An 18,802-nucleotide genomic window follows, 5' to 3' on the forward strand; every position below is an offset into this window, starting at 1 on the left:
ACTGGGAGGGTTGGGTTGGAGGGTAGTGCACTGGGAGGGTTGGGTTGGAGGGTAGTGCACTGGGAGGGTTGGGTTGGAGGGTAGTGCACTGGCAGGGTTGGGTTGGAGGGTAGTGGACTCGGAGGGTTGGAGGGTAGTGCACTGGGAGGGTTGGGTTGGAGGGTAGTGCACTGGGAGGGTTGGGTTGGAGGGTAGTGCACTGGGAGGGTTGGGTTGGAGGGTAGTGCACTGGGAGGGTTGGGTTGGAGGGTAGTGCACTGGGAGGGTTGGGTTGGAGGGTAGTGCACTGGGAGGGTTGGGTTGGAGGGTAGTGCACTGGGAGGGTTGGGTTGGAGGGTAGTGCACTGGGAGGGTTGGGTTGGAGGGTAGTGCACTGGGAGGGTTGGAGGGTAGTGGACTCGGAGGGTTGGAGGGTAGTGCACTGGGAGGGTTGGGTTGGAGGGTAGTGCACTGGGAGGGTTGGGTTGGAGGGTAGTGGACTCGGAGGGTTGGAGGGTAGTGCACTGGGAGGGTTGGGTTGGAGGGTAGTGGACTCGGAGGGTTGGGTTGGAGGGTAGTGCACTGGGAGGGTTGGGTTGGAGGGTAGTGCACTGGGAGGGTTGGAGGGTAGTGCACTGGGAGGGTTGGGTTGGAGGGTAGTGCACTGGGAGGGTTGGGTTGGAGGGTAGTGCACTGGGAGGGTTGGGTTGGAGGGTAGTGGACTCGGAGGGTTGGGTTGGAGGGTAGTGGACTCAGTGGACGCTGGGAGGACCAGGGAGACGAGGGCTTAGGAAGGGCCGCCAGATCTGTCCTACAGCAGCAGTAGGGCTGGGGATCCCCCCAGGCATTCACAGGGACATCAACACCTACGGTACACTGTCTCATAGAGAAAAGAGAGTGGGTGGAAGCCAGGAGAGAGGGGGAGGGGGGAGTCCTTGGTGAAGAGGACAAAAAGGGATTCTATTTATCGAGGGATCAAATAACTCTGAGGATTTTCATCACTAATTAACTACAGTAACTCTCCTGAAGGAAATGTGTGTGCTTGCTGGAAGCAGTCAAAGTATCGGTTCTATTTAGTTGGTTTTGAAACGCAAACATATTGACTGAGTTTGGACCCAGTGCTCACACACTCTCTCAGCTGTCTGAAAACGTAAAAAAAAACATTTGAAAATACATTTATTTCTGATTTCATCCCATTTTTCACCCAAACTGGTAGCCGAACACACCCAACCTTTTGTTCAGTTGTCCCCTGTCGCTGCCGTTTAGGGTCACATAACCCCACGGTCAGCGGCCCTGAAGAGAGAGACAGCTGCCGGACTCTCTCAAGCCTGTGACCCTGACACCAGACGGAGCGTTTATAGAGCGGCGGATCCTCACGCTGAAATGAAACTAACCACCCTCGGGAGTGGCGGCCCAATACATCACAGCCATACTGTATTGGGATTCTGGCGAGACCAAAGCGTGAACCCCGTTCCCCGGTGGGCAGATTTACCGGGAACCGATGCTTAGACCGCTAAACTACCGCAGACCCCCAGCTGATTAAAAACTGACCTCGGTGTCGTGACCCCACGTGACCTCGGTGCTGTGACCCCAGCCTGTCGTCCTAGTTTAGACACCCCAGGGTGGGGTAATCCCAGAGTGGAATATCCACAACCAGAGTGTAGTCGGAGGGTAACAGACCCCACCCTGCCCCAGTGACGGATCTGTGCTAATCTGAGGTTAACAGACCCCTCCGTGCCCCAGTGATGTATCTGTAATAATCTGATCTTAAATTATCTTGTACGTTAATTAGTGTTGTCACCAGCAGTGAGGACATTATAACTCATTAGTGTTGTTAATCCCCTTCTGCTTGTAAAGCTGTAGAGTATCTGACCACCTGGTGATATCGCAGACTGCCCCTCTGACACATTCTGCTACCCAGGATGTAGCTGGCCTGGCCTCTAATGTTTCCAGACAAGGCGTGAGGCCTTCAGTTCACTAGGGCTGTCCCCGACTGACTTTTGTGAATCGAATCAGATTCGGCTATTCAAATCAGAGATTCGACGATGCGTTCCTCTTTTTTTCCCCCCATATGTCTAACCATGGGAGTCGGGACAGCTGTCGCAGGCAAACTCGCAGGCAGCACAATAAAAGACGCCTGTTTTTCTTGCTAAACATGCATCATTTATCCCACATTGTCCATCTACTTCAGATGCCCACATGTTTTTATGCAGTTTCCCATAGCCTACATTGGGGTTGGGCGATTTGACGATAGTCTCCTCAACTGCGCATTTGAAAGCTTGAGCGCGAATAGGCAACAGTCAAAAAGGAAATGTTTTGGCTGTCACTGAAGTATTTTCGTGGACGTTAGGGCTCAATCTGTCTGAGGCAAAATATTTTTTTCCAGCGGATATCTTAGTAAATACAAGAAGATTGATCTAGGAAAGCAGTTTTGTGTTGTGACATTCCGTCTGGGAAATGCACGTGATTGCTGGCGTACAGTGGGCTGAGCGCACGGTGGAGGGGTGAAGGATTCCCTGCCTTCTTTCCTCCGCTTTATCAGTCTCCTTTTACTGCACAACAAATAGCTACGGTGATAGCGTAGGTATAAAATTAACGATCGCTCTGTCCTATATAAATCACAAGGCAGGTGAGTAGTCTTAGCCCACCAGCGCATCTTGACAGTGGAGCAAAAAAGAATCTGTCAACTTGAGGCTCTCCGACTGATGATTCGACCCGTCGACTTCCAGGGGGCAGTCCTACAGTTGACACACACACACACACACACTCACACAAGTTTGTACTTCAGACCACAAGAGTGGACTGAACCGGTATTTTGGACTGGACTGTCCTTATAACCAGTAGAGCAGACCAGTGACTTAACAGACGGCCGTGTCCCCCTAACCCCACAGGTGATAAGAAGACGGTGTTGGACTCCACCAGCCCCTTCCTGTCGGAGGCCAACGCCGAGCGCATCGTCAGGACGCTCTGCAAGGTCCGGGGAGCAGCACTCAAACTCGGACAGATGCTCAGCATACAAGGTGTGTGTGTGTGTGTGTGTGTGTGTGTGTGTGTGTGTGTGTGTGTGTGTGTGTGTGTGTGTGTGTGTGTGTGTGTGTGTGTGTGTGTGTGTGTGTGTGTGTGTGTGTGTGTGTGTGTGTGTGTGTGTGTGTGTGTGTGTGTGTGTGTGTGTGTGTGTGTGGGGAAGGGAGGGAGGGAGAGGTAGGAAAGAGGGAGGGTGGGGAGGAGGGGTGGAAGGAGGGAGAGAGAGACTAACCCCAGCTCCCCCATTCCACAAACCCTCCAGCCCTTTTGATCAGTAACTCTTTTGTGCTGGCCTCTTTAATCTTGATCTTTGCTAAGCTTCTTTGCGCGTGTGTGTGTGTGTGTGCGTGCGTGTGTGTGTCCATGACCTACTCCTCCATCCTGAAACCGTACCGCCCCCCCCCCCCCCCCAACCACCACCACCACCCTGCCAGCTCACCATGGATACAGCAAGGCAACAATGCCATGCACACAGATAAACAGTCCCTCGCAGGCGCAGATCACGCCAAAAAGAGCAGGCCGCGCTCTGAATGCTTCTCTGTTCCCGGGGTGGGGGGGGAGTGGTAAATGTGGCGTGTGTGGACAGCGTGTTAGAGTACCGTATTTCTAAAGTGCGTCAACGGCGGAGTTTGGCGCCCTGCCCTGGCGGCGCGAAGGGGCCGAGAGTCGGGCGGTTTTGCCGCTGGCGTCACCGCTGGTAGCGGAACGTAGACAGACATCAGGAGGCGGCGGCGCTGTAACAGCATGACACGCCCCAGATATGTACGGCCGTCGTGGCGGCGGGCCCGGCGTGGCTAACGGGTCGGTAATAAGATCTCTGGGCGCTGTCAGAGGAGCGACCTTCAGACGTTTGCGCCCAGCTGGTGCGGTCTAGGAAGAAACGTGCACGCATGCACATGTTACACACACACACACACACACACACACACCAAAGCACACACATGCTCTCACACACACGGGCATGCATGCACACACACACACACACACACACACACACACACGCACACACTCACATGTAAACAGACAGAAGGTACTGGCAAAGAGACAGAAGAGATTAAGCTACCTTCTATTAAAGATAAAACCACTGACAAAACTAGACACGAGGAGGATAGAGAGAGGGAGAGGGGAGGATAGAGAGGGGGAGAGGAGGAGGATAGAGAGAGGGAGAGGAGGATAGAGAGGGAGAGGAGGAGGATAGAGAGAGGGAGAGGAGGAGGATAGAGAGAGGGAGAGGAGGATAGAGAGGGGGAGAGGGGGAGGATAGAGAGAGGGCGAGGGGGAGGATAGAGAGAGGGAGAGGGGGAGGACAGAGAGAGGGAGAGGGGGAGGATAGAGGGAGAGGAGGAGGAGGATAGAGGGAGGGAGAGGAGGATGATGGAGAGGGGGAGGATAGAGAGAGGGAGAGGAGGAGGATAGAGGGAGGGAGAGGAGGAGGATAGAGAGAGGGAGATGATGAGAAAGGCAGAGCAGGAAGAGAAGGCCTCCTGTGAGAAACTCTGGCTGAGTTTCAGAACACAGGTTCGTCTTAACCTGAAGACAGAGGAGCATTTACTTAGTTTGCCAAATTAGATGTGCTCCCACTTCCTCCTCCAAAAAACGAACGATACACCAGACCATGACAGACAGCAACAGATCAACAGAAGATTAGGATGTGAAAGAGACAGCAACAAAAGACTAGGACCTGATGGAGAGACACAGACAGCAATAGAAGAGAGCGAGAGAGAGAGACAGCAACAGAAGACTAGGAACTGATGGAGAGACACAGATGGCAATAGAAGAGTGAGAGAGAGGGAGACAGACTACAGAGGACTAGGACATGCTTTATAAATTATCTAATTAGTTTTATTTAGTCCGCTTGCTCAAATTATAGCAGGTGAAATACAGGTTAAACATGTTTTACAATGAATTTGGATGTGCTTTTGTGAAGTAAAAAAGTAAATGAAACTCCTTAAAAACAATTGTTTACTTTAGAATTTTTTTCCCACCCGGGACAGACGAGCGTGTGTGTGTGAGTGTGTGTGTGAGTGTGTGTGTGAGTGTGTGTGAGTGTGTGTGAGTGTGTGTGTGAGTGTGAGAGAGAGAGAGAGAGAGAGAGAGAGAGGAGGCAGTTTCTCGTTGGACAGATCTGAGTTAGGTGTTCTTTTTTGTATTATTTGATTATTTATTTTTTTACTTAACGCTTAGTAGACCTAGTCTCGCATAGCCAGACCTTTCTCCATGCTTCGTTTTAGCGCTGGAGAAGGGTCTGGCTGCACCCTCTTATCTTCAAACCAACCACAATCGTCTTGGGCAATTATTTTTTTTCTGACAGTGTCCGTGCAAAATAGTGTCACTTCCTGTGTTTATCAACCAATAGCAGTCCTCCTGGTCTCTCTCCTGCAGACGATGCCTTCATCAACCCCCAGCTGGCCAAGATCTTTGAGCGCGTGCGCCAGAGTGCCGACTTCATGCCCATCAAACAGATGACGGTAATCGTCTCTCTCTCTCTCTCTCTCTCTCTCTCTCTCTCTCCCATCTTTCTCTAACATCTCTCTCCCACGTCTCATGTCTCTCTCACATACAGTATCTCTGTCTTTTTGTCCCATGTCTCTCAAATGCCTCACTTCTCTCTGTCTCCTTCTTACATCTCTCTGTCTGTTTCTCCTATGTGTTTCTCCCACGTCTCTCTCTCTCTCTCTCTCTCTCTCTTCCATCTCTCTATCTCTCTCTCTCCCGTCTCTGTCTCTCACGTCTCTGTCTGTCTCTCTCATGTCTCTATCACATCTCGTCTTTCTGAAGTAACACGGGTGTGGGTGTGTTCTCGTCTGTCCGTGTAGAAAGCCATGAACAGTGACCTGGGTCCTAACTGGAGGGACAAGCTGGAGTCGTTCGAGGAGCGTCCGTTCGCCGCCGCCTCCATCGGACAGGTGCACCTGGCGAAGATGAAGGACGGACGCGAGGTCGCCATGAAGATCCAGGTGTGTGTATGTGTGTTTCGTATCCATGTATGTGTGTGCGTATCGCTGTTACTTTGTGAGCATTTGCACGTGTACGTGTACGTGTGTGTGTGTGTGTGCGTGTGTGCGTGTGTGTGTGCGTGTGTGCGTGCATGTGCGTGTGCGTGTGTGTGTGCGCACTATGAACATCCGCGAACCAGTGAGCGTGTCTCAGAGGAGCCCCGTGCTCTTCCGCTCCACACCAAAGCAATTTTGTTTCACTCCCATGAACCAGTTTAGCCCCCCCGCCCCTCCAGCGGCCGAGGGGTGGGCGGCGGTCCTGGGGGGGAGGCCTGCTCTCTGTTTTTGTTTGTGTGATGGTGATGAACGGCTCTGCTTCATGTTTATAATGGAATTCTCTGGAGGGCCGTACGTGAGCACCGCCCTCGTCCTGCGATGAACTGTTCCCAGCAGGAACTTCTGTTCTTCTCAAAGACGGGTCCGGCGCAGCAGCCCCAGATGGGACGGCGGCGTCCAACGCCCGTAGCGTCCCTAAACCTTTCCGCGATGACCTCGAACCACCCGGCGCGGGTGGGCGCGGCAGAGCGGTCGGGCCTTGTCGTTAAACGGAAATTATTTTCGAATGACTAAAGACTTTGGAACGATTCAGAGGGAAGCAGGCCGAGGCCGTGCTCATCACTCACAGCCCCGGGCCATTACAGTGAGCAGGGTTTTGATTTCATACTTTTTATACATGTACTAGGGATGTAACGATAACCGGTATAATGATAAACCTCGATAAAATTCAATTAATCGCAATGAAATTGTCACTAAAACCATTAACGCACTTTGAAAAACTCACTGTAAATACTTTCGAAGGTCAACCAAAGTAGCACCAGTCTCCAAGACACATTATTTTTGTGTTTATGCAAACAAAAAGTGCATAGTGCTGCTTTTTTGTGTGTGGCTTTCAATATAAAACTTGGTGAAATGAAATTTCAGTGTGTGTATTTAGTAGTTTTCGAAAATGTTCAGCACATTTTGTAATACCGCGATAATACTGATAACCGTGACGATTTTGGTCACTATAGTCATGATATGAAATGTTCATACCGTTACATCTCTAGTGTGCACACGGCTATACTTCTGTCTCCCACGCCTGTGTGGTGCTGTGAGTCGGACAGAGAAGCTCTCCCTGCCAACCCGCTCAAAACTCCAGACCTTTCAAACAAGCTGCTAATCAAATCAGTCCAATCAGCCGAGTGTTTTGTTTTTAGGAGTCAGACAGATGGCTTTGTAACAGACCCGGGGCTGTGTTCTGCTGTCACAGCTGGCCGATCAGGGCCGCGCTGACACACCACCACTAGGCTGGTGTCCTGAATCCATATTCAGAGGTGCCACCAGCAGTAGCTCGCCTGGGCTGCTGTAGGTGTTGTTGTGACAGGTGCGTGTCCCTGCGTGTGTAACCCGACACCCTGGTTCTGTGCGCGACTGGGTCTTCCTGGTTCCGTGGGTGACTTGTCTGCTGGCTCTGTTTGTCCCTGTGTGTGACCAGTACCCTGGAGTGGCCCAGAGCATCGACAGCGACATCAACAACCTGATGACGGTCCTTAGCATGAGCAACGCCCTGCCAGAAGGTGACCCCAACACACACGCACGCACGCACACACACACATTTGTGTTCAGTATTCTTTCTACCCCTGAACAAGTGCGATAAGACACACATATGCATCCCCTTCCCTACCACAGGTCTGTTCCCGGAGCACCTTATCGACGTGATGAGCAGAGAGCTGGCTCTGGAGTGTGACTACATCAGAGAGGCTCAGTGCGCCAGGAAGTTCAAGTGAGTCACAACTATAATAACCATCTATAGTACACTACACTACACTACCTGTACTAACTAACTATACTACCTACTTCAGGTCAGGTCAGGTATGGTGCTGTGTGGCCTGTTCAGGTATGAGTGAGGACATCAAAGCCGGTCTGTGTAACTTCTGTTATTCTTAGAGAGACGGTGTCCTATTCCATTATAGCAGTCGGTAAATCCCTCTCTCCCTCTCTCTCACTCTCTCCCTCTCTCTCACTCTCTAAAACTCCCTGGCTCAGTGCTCTGGCAGTGGGTGGGGAAATGGTGTCCACAGGATCTAATAATAACAGCAGAACTGGCCAGGCTTCTAGAGCGATCAGGTTACCGGGACTCCATATGACGGGGCAGTGTACAGTGTAATGTATCTACTGTATGCTGAGCCTTTGTAACTGTATAAGACCGGTTGCATGCTAAAACTGCAGTGTCATGGAGTCATAGGTTAATATCTATATACTATTTACAAGCTGAAAATAATACAAGCAGACAACAAGCAAGTATCGCACCCTCCTCACCTCCTCCACCTCTCCTCCTCACCTCTTCCACCTCTCTCCTCCACCTTCCACATGCCACCCAGGTCAGTCCTCTGTCTCCTCCCATCTCCTCCATCTTCACCCCCCCCTTTCTCTGTGCTGGGATGACATGTTGACTTGGCAGGCTGTGTGAAGGATGAGGTTTATGTGCAGAGCGCACCTCTGTGTGTGTGTGTGTGTGTGTGTGTGTGTGTGTGTGTGTGTGTGTGTTCCCGTTACACACACACACACACACACACACACGTGTACTCTCCCCCTACACCTCGTCCTTCACACGGCCCGTCAACACAGCAGAGAGGAGAGAGAGCCGTCCCCTTGTCCAGGCCTAGGACAATCTGTCCTCTGCGTGCTGTTCTACATGTTCTGTATTGTTCTCCATGTTCTATTCAGTATGTGCTCGACACGTGTTCTTTATGTTTTGTATACTGTACTATGTTCTATACTGTAGTATGTTCTATGTGTGGCTCACGTTCCGTGTATGAAACGGTAAACCGCAGGTACCGGGTCACGCCTTGCAGTTGATCACGGTGACTGTGCCTAACAGTGTTTTGCTTGTCTGTGTCTGTGTGTGTGTGTGTGTGTGTGTGTGTGCGCGTGTGTGTGCGCGAGTGTGTGCGCGCGTGTGTGTGTGCGCGTGTGTGTGTGTGCGCGTGTGTGTACGTACGTGTGTGTGTGTTCTCCAGAGAGCTTCTGAACGACCACCCGTTCTTCTACGTTCCCGATGTGATCGAGGAGCTGAGCAGCCGACATGTTCTCACTACAGAGCTGGTGCCGGGCTTCCCTCTGGACCAGGCTGACGAGCTGCCTCAGGAACTCAAGGACGAGGTGAGGACACACACACACACACAGGCACGTAGGCTCACAGGCACAGACAGACACATACACACACAGGCACACTACACACACACACACTAAACACACACACACACACACAGGTACATTAGACACACACACTTACTCACAACAGCCAGATGGAATACACTAAGCTGGTTTCATTGATTGTTGTTTAAGTGAGCTATCCCTTTAAGTGGGCCTCTGTAGCGAGCTCTTAACTGAGAGGAACCATGCACTTAATGTGGGGCTGAATTCTGCCTGATGAATAAAGGTGCAGCACTGCCCTCTGCTGGTTAGAGCTGTGGAACTGCATGAGGAAAACAGTTCAAAAGGTGGGTCACGTTCTGCCAACTCCACTGTCTACAGAGCATGAACAAGACCACTCTCTCTCCCCCCCATCCTCCCCCTGTTCTCTCTCTCTCTCTCTCTCTCTCTCTCTCTCTCTCTCCTCTCTCTCCCCCCATCCTCCCCCTGTTCTCTCTCTCCCTCTCTCTCTCTTCTCTCTCTCCCCCCATCCTCCCCCTGTTCTCTCTCTCCTCTCCCCCTCCGTCCCCTCGTCAGATCTGCTTGAACATCCTGACCCTGTGCCTGAGGGAGCTGTTTGAGTTCCGGTTCATGCAGACCGACCCCAACTGGTCCAACTTCTTCTACGACCCACAGACCCACCGGGTGAGCCTGGCCAGGATGCCGACACCCGCCGTCACAGTACAGGAATAGATCCAGCTGAACACGCGGACGATAGTCAGTAGCCCTTCCAATACGCCCAGCTATGACCTCATCTCTACCACTGATACGGACCTCGTTAGTCTAATAGGCACTCTTCTCACTGGTACGCTGGCTGGTGTAGACTTTTGTAGCCTGACGCTCAGGCTGCATTGCATGTCATTTCACTTCATTATTCAGTCTGAACAGGCTCCCGTTGCAGCATTTGAAATCGCATTCAGAAAGGAGGACGCCGATTGGCCCGGTTGGAATTCCGACCGGAGATTTCGCTCATGACGAGAGCCTCTCCAGACCCTGAATCGCATTTCTCCAGCTGACTGCCAGAGCAGGGAGGCATTGGATACCATTTTTATAGTCTTTGGTATGACTTGGCCGGGGATCGAACCCCCAACCCTCCCGATCTCAGGGCGGACACTAACCACAAGGCCACTGAGCTGGTGAACAGTAGGACAAATTGCGTTTAAACTGATTCCGTTTTCGACGCACGAGTCTCATAATATAATGCTGTCATCAGCACGAATGGGGACTGAACCTATGATCTCTGGTTTACGAGACCGACTTCTATTTCACAATGGGTCTCACCGTCGCTGTCGTAAAGTAGTCACTAATTATGAGTGGGCCGGTTCCCTGACCATTAATAGGCAATTGTGGGTGTATAGAGGGCGCGATATGAGGGTAATCCACCCACGCACATTTCCAGGTGGACTGTGATTCATGAAGGGGAAATTGCATGCAGCTGTGCGTGCACGGATTTAAACCTCTGATGTTTTTAATTGTTTTTTCTGCGCATGCCATTTTCGTGTTTTTGAGCCGTCATTGTCTGCTTTGCCCTGCTCTGTTGCGATTTATGAATGTCTCTGAACCACGCCTGCAATCCTGCCAGGTGGCGCTGTTGGACTTCGGGGCAACGAGAGGGTTTGACAAGAGCTTCACAGACCTCTACATCGAGGTGAGACGTTCCGCCAGAGAACCGTTCAGTGGAGAACCTTGTACATCGAAATCATACCTCTCTACAGAACATGTCTGTTTCAGGAGGGTGCATGGCGTTGGTGTTGTACAGTGTGGCCGTGTGTAACTGACGCCTCTTCTGTGTTGTCCTGGTCCGCTCAGGTCATCAGGTCAGCATCAGAGGGCGACAGAGAGGGGGTTCTCAAGAAGTCAATAGATATGAAGTTCCTCACGGGATACGAGTCCAAGGTTGGTTCCCCTCTTCTCTCTGTCTCCTCACCCCTCTCTCTTTCTCTTAATGTCCTAATTTCTCTCATCATCCCTGTCTAGATCACCCATCTCTCTTTCTCTCACTCCCTCTCTCGATCTTCTCATCCTTCTCTTTCGACGTCCTCATCCCTCTCTCTCCTCATTCCCGTCTCTTGATCTTCCCATCCCTCTCTCCTCATCCCTCTCTTCTCTCTCGTCTCTCTACACGGACCTAACACGCTCCCTCGTCGTCTTAACCCACTCCTCCTTCTCCACTCTCCTCTCCTTCTTCCTCTCTCTCCTTCTTCCTCTCTCCTTCTTCCTCCCTTCTCCCTCACTCACATCTCGGGGTCGTCCACTGACTGTAAGGTCGGTGGTTCGATTCCCAGCTCCTCCTGTCCACATGTCAAAGACACTGAACCCCAAATTGCTCACAGTGAGCTCACATGGCAGCTGCCGGCATTGGTGTGTGAATGCATCTGCGAATGGGTGAATGAGAGGCCAATGTAAAGCGCTTTGGATAAAAGCGCTATATAAATGCAGTCCATTTACCATCTCTCCCCCCACCCTCCAGGCCATGGAGAATGCTCACGTGGACGCTGTGATGATCCTGGGCGAGGCCTTTGCCTCCACGGAGCCCTTTGACTTCGGCTCCCAGAGCACCACGGAGCGCATCCACAACCTCATCCCCGTCATGCTAAAGCAGCGGCTGACCCCGCCCCCGGAGGAGACCTACTCGCTGCACCGCAAGATGGGCGGCTCCTTCCTCATCTGCTCCCGCCTCCACGTGCAGCTGAGCTGCAAAGCCATCTTCCAGAAGGCCTACGACAACTACTGGAGGGGCCGCGCCAAACCCCAGCCCAGCCAATGACTGGCCGGCCCTATGACTGGCCCACATTGACGGACACTGCCCCCCAGCCAATCACAGGGCTGCCCGGGCCGGGCCTCAGAGGGGGCCAGAGGGTGCGTGTTTGGAACCCGTGGGGAGAGGGATGGGTTACACCAGCCTAGCCAATCAAGCTCTGCTGTGATATGAATGTATATGGACGCCACAACACTTTTCTCTCTCCCTCTTCCTCCTCCCCCCTCTTCGTCATCCTGAATCGGTTTTATTTGTTTGTGTGTGTGTGTGCACGTGCTTCTTTGGAGTGTATTAATACACCATGGCTGACCAGTTAATATATCAGATGGCCGTATACAGGCGCCGACCATGGGACTGTCAGTCGGCTCGGATCAGTGGCTTCTCGGTGAAGGGAAGAGGGAAGGAGGCACCATGAGAGTTCCTCTTCTCTGTCTGCTCTTCAGTATCTACAGATAATATATTTCACTCACTCACCGAAGTGAAGACTTTTCGAATGACGAAAGCCGTTTCTCGGAGGTGGCTTTCCGCCTTGCACTTATAACAGCACACATCCGCCATTTTGATCACGTGATATCTCTAGTGTGAGATCAGTGATCAGGATGGGGAAGCCAGGCTAGTGGATATGTACTGTTGAAGTGGAAAAAAAAGTGTTTTTATTACAAAAAGTGGGGGGAGGAAAGTCAAGCCACCTCGGAAAAAAGACTTTCATCGATCGTCTTTGGTGAGCAGCGAAAATATATTATCTGTAGCTACTGAGGAGCAGACCGAGGGGGGAAAAAAAGCTAATGGAGAAACGTATGGTCCATGACAGGGCGGAAGGGATCACTCCCGCCTCACTAACGCCCTGGACCACCAGTAGATATTGGCCCTCAGCCCTTCAGAAATACTAACTGGATGTGGGCTGTCTGCGAGAGCTCCACCTCCCCCAACTCATGATTGGTTGGAAGAGATGCCCACCGGAAGAATCTTCCTTCTCAAATCCAAAGCGGACCTTCAACAGTCAGCAAAGACCCCATCAAATTTTTGGGAGGAAACTTTGTCTGGATAATAGTCAGCTGTCTTCTGACACATTCTCTCTTCCTCGGAGGGAATCTCTGTCCTGTCCTGGACCCGGTCATGTTAGATCTAAGTTTGCCCCAGGGGCCCGGACAAGGCCCCTCTTGTGCCAAACGTTCTCTCCTCTGTAGGTCTGTTGACATGGTGAAGTAACCATCTTCACCTTCATCACCTGGGGCGTGTTCATGATGCAGGCTTCATATCTGTTTATCTAACACGATACTGTGTACTAAACCTCTCTCTAACACCATCATAATCTGTGTTATAAACCTATTGAACTACTGTTCTGTCACTGGTGTTGGGGGCGGGGCCTTGGCTTTACTTCAGGATGTGGTCTCATCTCGAAACGAGGGCGATTCCGAATCACCTATTTTGTGCGAATATGAACTCATGACATGCCTGTAGTGTTACTAGCAGGTTGTTAGTTTATGAATTATGCCATGTCTCTTTATATCGATACCAATAGTTTGAAAGGAAAAAAAAAAGGTTTTACAATTTTCTAATCAATGGCATTCTTACCACGTTGTGATGATGAACATGAAAACATTAAATATTTGATTCCAACCTTCCAGTTCTGAGTGTGATTGTTCTCTTCTCTGTGAAGTCAGAACAAACAGGATGTGACTCAACATTTCAATATTTATTTATAACTTTATATATAAAGTCTCTTTACAGATTGTCAGCAGAGATGCAGGAGGTACAGTAACTACCTACCTCATCCAAAGCTGAGAAGACATTTCGACACAAAATTTTAAGCAATTGAATCAAGATCTGTTGCTGACATTTCAGTCTAGTTTGTGATTAAGCTTGCCAGCATGGAGCTCTTCATGATCTTTACTGGTGTGCGTATTTCAGCAGAGTGTCATAGATCCTCTGTACTGCATTAGTGTTGCTCTGACACCGCAGGAGCCCTTGCGAGTCATGGAAGAGAACGTTGACTTCCTGTTTGACCTCGGGCCACTCAACTCCTGCTCTCTGATTGGTCACATAGTCCTGGTCGAACGTGTGATGCATCATGACCAGTATGACATCTTTGCCACCTGTTAAGAGTAAGAAGATGGTATGCTCAGTGGGCAATGTCAGGCTTACTGAATGAGCAACAGGACTTACAGTCTACCAGCACCCTACGTTTGGGGAGATGTAACTTCTACAAGACATGTTAACTCGTTTTTTATGAATAGGTTCAATATAGTTATTTAATGTTAATGGGTTCAATATAGTTTTCTAATGTTAATATGTACTCTAGGTTTACTAATAGTTTGCTGAAGTTTCCTAAGCTTGTGTTCTTACCTGGAGTTTTGGACTTCGCAGCTCCGACGTCCGTCCCAACACGCGAGCTGATTGTACAGAAGACGACGATGACGTGGCAGTCCTGTTGGCTGGTCTGATGTAGCTCCACCCCCGCTTCAGCGACTTGACCCATCAGAGTGATGTGCTGGTCCAGGGTCTTCCCACACACCAGGAAATGGACCCTAACTACACACAGACACACACACACAACGTCAATAGTTACACCCACATTCCTGCATCCCAACATTCCATACTGACCATTCAGGGCTGTAGCAAAAACATCCCTCAAGTCTCACCTGCTGGGCGTTTCGGCTTCTTAGGCACGCTGCTCGGTCGCTTGTTCGCTGCTTCATACCTGTCATCTTCACCTCCTGAAGGCCGAGACGCTGCTCCTACACACCGGGAGACTTAACTTCACGCACGCAATACCAAAAGGACACCTACATTTCTGCATCATGACTCTCCATACGTCTTGTTTCATTTTCCATTCACTGAGTTATAGCGAAGACGTTTCAGACGTCTTACCTAATGCTTCTTTCTTCTCTTTCTTCTCGTTCTTCTCGTTCCTCAATTGCTTCTTCGGTCCTTCAGATCCAGCACCTCCATCTCGTGAGTTCCAAAAAGGAAACCTAATCTTGAATCCCAACGAAGCCTCTGCGAGCGTGCTGATTTGATCAGGAGGGTCTGGGTGAGTACTAGGTGAGGACGGCTGGTCAGAAGAACCTGGTCCTGGTCCAGAGGGTCCAGCTACAGCAGCAAGAGATGGTGCTAGAACACACACACACACACACACAACAAGACAAACTGAGGCTCTCGTCCACCCCACTTGTCTAATGAAAAAAGTGTTTTTTGTGCCATCTGTTTAAGGTAAGGGGTCCTACTGTTCTCACCAGTGGTGGTCTCTCCACAGGTGTGTGTCTCCAACAGGTCTATGTGTTGCTGGAGGAAGAACTGGACACCCACCAGCTGGTGTCTCAGCTCTTTGAGCAGGGGCAGGTAGTCGCTCAGGGCTCCCCCAGGACTCAGGGCAGCTGGGGGGGGGGGGGGGGGGTTAGGTTAGGGATCTAGCCTAAAACATGTTCCACTAGATCAAATATCTATTCCCTGGTGATGGGCTTTTTCAGTCACAGACAGAGCTACTCATCACACAAGCTGTTTGAAACAACATCTGGCTTCACATGTCCAGGTAATCAATCAATCAATCAATCAATCATAACCAGTGGGACAAAGTGTGCTGTATAGTAGCCTTACTGTATGGGGTGCCTGACTTTCTGAGGTAATTGCCCAGTGGTGTAAAAAGCTTTTCAATGTTAAACAGACTCACCGCTGAACACATCACTTGGAATAAATGCCTCCAGATTCTTAATGACTGTCTCAATGTTCACATCTTTTCCCTGCAATGGAGAAAGACCAATTGATCAAAGGACAAACTGTCATTGCCATGCCATGTCATCCGAGGACAGAATGCAGGAGTGCTACTCAGACGTTAGGGGGTGCCAAAACGCTAAATCTCTTGATTCCAATGCTAGACGGTGGTTTTCTATTGGCCGTTTGAAGGTGGTCATCAGTGTTGCCGCAGTTACCTTGAAAGAGTAATCTGATTACTGATTACTCCTTTAAAAAGTAATTGCGTTACTTTAGTGATTACTTGATTTTAAAAGTAACTAAGTTAGATTACTAGTTACTTTATTAGTTACTTTTTATAGTTTGAGTTTGTGTCAACTAAGGACGACAAGAATAGTCAAATAGAAGTTTCAAAAACACTAAATCAAATGACTGTCCTTATGGGATTTTACTACCCACACTATCCTGATGCATACCCTGGCTGCTAAAGACACCCTCTCCAAGATGACTGCAGGCCTTCCAGATGCCATAGACATACATTACATACTTTTTTTTTTTTGCATTGCACTATTCATGAACATGGAACAGAGTCACACCATAGTGTAGTATCAGTAACATTTAACAAGACTTTACTTTTGAGTCAGTAACACTTAACAGCCCGACCAACTTCTTCAATTCTGCCCCACTTACTGGTTTGCACCGCCACCGAAGTTCAGCTTTAGTTGTTTGGTCGGGGGACCTCCTGCAGTCGAGGCAGAGGCTCTCTTGGCCCCTGGCAAGACTTTTTCTATCAGCATGACATTGCTGTGCTGCGTTTCCAAATTCTTCTTTCGATTTGAGGTAGTGTTCTTGAAGCTGGACAGTATTTCCTTTCCAGCGCAGAGTTAGAGTGTACAGCGAACATTAATGTTCTTATCATCCTTACTTGAGACGAACTCAAAATAATGGCTATATTTCCAACTATTGAACGCATATCCTTCACCTCGCTTCATGTTTGCCGGTTCTCTGGTTGTTTACTATTGTCTGAGAAACCGCATGCTGATGCACGTGAGTGTTTTCTGGAACCTCGTGCTGAACTTGTGATGTCACTCTCCAAGACAGAAAAAAGCACAAAAGAAAACTTTCTACTTTACTATTGAAAATGTTAAAAAATAATGATAAAAAAAAATACAGCATTCTACGTTATAGGAGGTAGTAACGCAGTAATGCACAGTCACTTGGGGATAAGTAACTTTAATATGATTACTGGTTTGGAAATATTAATGTGTTAGATTACTTCTTACTGAAAAAAGTAGTCAGTTTAGAGTAACGCATTACTGAGTAACGCTTTACTAAGTAATGCGTTACCGGCATCATTGTTGGTCATACTGTAGGTGTCAGCTGTCACTGCGTCGCTCGTCAGTATTGCTTCGACCTCCACTTACCCCACACTGGGCTGAATCTTGGGTCCTCTGACTTGCCAACACATGACCACCTGTCAAATTTCTAGGCCTATGAGTGAAAAGCTACAGTACCTGGCTTAATAAACCTGATTCTGATTTTGATTTCATTGCCCTTTGAAGTTTTTCTGTGATTTTAAGTGGTGTTTATGAAATGACATCACTGGACACGTTTGCCCTTTTAGGTTTTACTGCAATTTCCGCGATTCCGTCTTCCGTGTAGGGAAACAGCTACATTGACGGTGACTTTAAAAAGGCCCACACAGAATTTAAGCATTTAATCCAAATAATATCAACTGAAACTAGCGTGACGGTGCCCTTTTCAGTCAGCTACGCCACCGAAAAGGTATGGTGGTTGTAATCACTTGAACTGACCTTTGGGAGGAGGTCCCTGGCCTGTGTGCCACCGTGTCTGGAGTTGGTGATCAGTTCACCGATTCTGTTCCTCTCTTTGAAGTTCTTGATGCCTGGAAGGAGTTCGCTCAGATCCTCTCGGGTCAACAGCCGGATGTCTGCATCCTCTGTGATCCCTGCCTCTAATGCACAGATAACAGCACACTGACAACCCAGATGCACACGTGTTCAACAGAGGGGGCAGGCACATGTGTTCAGCAAGGGAAGGGGGTGCGGCAGCAAGCACTGTACCCTGCTCATATACCAAAGCTGGGGGGCCATTCAGTTTCAGTTAATTAAGAATTTAAACTCAAATAACAAATTCACCTAATTCCCTTTAGGACCGTACTGGGCAACTTACCTTGAAGAGCAGCTGCTGCCTCCTCAGAAATCCTGCGGATTATCTCTCTCAATCTTGGCCCAGAGGCAGCTGCAACACTACTTGACTAACAGGGAGAGAGACATTAACACAAACCTGATACCACCCCCGTGCCTACACTGGCTTCCTGTCAATGAACACACAGCAGAATAAATAAGCACCTTTCCTCTTCGCCCTAGCGCCTCTGCTTGCGCATCCCATTCCCACCCCAGCTCCTCTGCACTGCACCTCCTCTGTCTGCTATCCAGCTCCTCCTCTGCTCTGGAGCTCCTCTGTCTGCATGCGGGGGTCTGCTGACCGAGTTCCGGGAAACCCGGCAGAGAACCACCCAGAGTCTCCTGCCTGAACGCAATTTATCAGCTAATTTATTCATTCATTTATTTTCAACCATTCGTTCTGTTCATCAATCCAGTAATCATCCAGTTAATCAATTCCTTAATTGCACTGCATTCCGTTATTGTGTCTAAACTCGTGTCATTTGACACGCATTTGTTTTGCTTATCAAATTCTGACCAGTTGCCTACTCTTGGTAATTTTCAAGTCATTTTTTCGTTGTTCATTTTTCATCTTTCGTTGTTCCCGACTGCAGATTTAATAACTTCAGATCAAACGATTCCTTACTAAAATAGCCTATACAGAAGACATTTCATAGTTGGCCTACCTGAGCGTTCATGGTCCGGATGTAGGTCTATGCGAAAATATAGCCTATAGGCTACAGCCTAACAGTGTAGATCACTCGAGACTGCTGTCAATAATTAAACCAAACTACACAGGCGAATGATCCCTTTTGCAAAAATCGTCTGAAAAGTTGTTCAGACGTTCAACGCTTATGTTGAACAAGAAGCAAGAGTTGAGATATTTTGCTATTTTTTGTTATTCAGCCATGAGGCAATTATGTTTCGGTTTCGTTTTCCGTTGAAACGTTAAAGGGAGGGGGCAGTTTGCGGAGGACCATATTCGATTGGACACT

At 49.4% G+C, this 18,802-nt stretch overlaps 2 protein-coding genes across 4 annotated transcripts in view; one reads left to right on the forward strand and one right to left on the reverse strand.

The window, feature by feature from the left end:
* Nucleotides 1–13,545, forward strand: part of coq8aa (coenzyme Q8A-a) — a 48,459-nt gene extending 34,914 nt beyond the window's left edge. For all 3 annotated transcript variants that reach the window (XM_084453729.1, XM_084453731.1, XM_084453730.1), the window contains 10 exons: nt 2,871–2,999; nt 5,386–5,471; nt 5,820–5,960; nt 7,474–7,555; nt 7,668–7,761; nt 8,999–9,140; nt 9,711–9,818; nt 10,756–10,821; nt 10,983–11,069; nt 11,644–13,545. In XM_084453729.1, coding sequence (XP_084309855.1) covers nt 2,871–2,999; nt 5,386–5,471; nt 5,820–5,960; nt 7,474–7,555; nt 7,668–7,761; nt 8,999–9,140; nt 9,711–9,818; nt 10,756–10,821; nt 10,983–11,069; nt 11,644–11,940 — 1,232 coding nt within the window. In that variant the 3' untranslated portion in view covers nt 11,941–13,545. The remainder of the gene's footprint in view (nt 1–2,870; nt 3,000–5,385; nt 5,472–5,819; nt 5,961–7,473; nt 7,556–7,667; nt 7,762–8,998; nt 9,141–9,710; nt 9,819–10,755; nt 10,822–10,982; nt 11,070–11,643) is intronic.
* A 241-nt stretch (nt 13,546–13,786) lies between these two features.
* On the reverse strand, nt 13,787–18,616 carry LOC311321636 (uncharacterized protein). Its single transcript, XM_084453638.1, has 9 exons — nt 18,494–18,616; nt 17,815–17,899; nt 17,436–17,596; nt 15,602–15,671; nt 15,168–15,308; nt 14,803–15,045; nt 14,574–14,669; nt 14,278–14,463; nt 13,787–14,027 (listed from the first exon to the last, which is right to left on the reverse strand). The coding sequence occupies exons 1-9, from the start codon at nt 18,503–18,505 to the stop codon at nt 13,822–13,824; spliced, it is 1,200 nt and encodes a 399-aa protein (XP_084309764.1). The 5' UTR covers nt 18,506–18,616; the 3' UTR covers nt 13,787–13,821.
* Nucleotides 18,617–18,802: the final 186 nt, after the last annotated feature.

The sequence above is a fragment of the Borostomias antarcticus genome (assembly GCF_949987555.1).
Source record: "Borostomias antarcticus genome assembly, chromosome: 19".
Classification (NCBI taxonomy): Eukaryota; Metazoa; Chordata; class Actinopteri; order Stomiiformes; family Stomiidae; genus Borostomias; species Borostomias antarcticus.

Bases quoted from the DNA above. Each gene is read 5' to 3' on its own strand.
- LOC311321636 (XM_084453638.1), bottom strand. The intron at 15,672-17,435 runs GTCAGTTCAAGT...TCTCCATTGCAG, and splicing joins CCAGGGACCTCCTCCCAAAG to GGAAAAGATGTGAACATTGA. The intron at 14,670-14,802 runs GTAAGACGTCTG...CCCGGTGTGTAG, and splicing joins AGAGAAGAAAGAAGCATTAG to GAGCAGCGTCTCGGCCTTCA.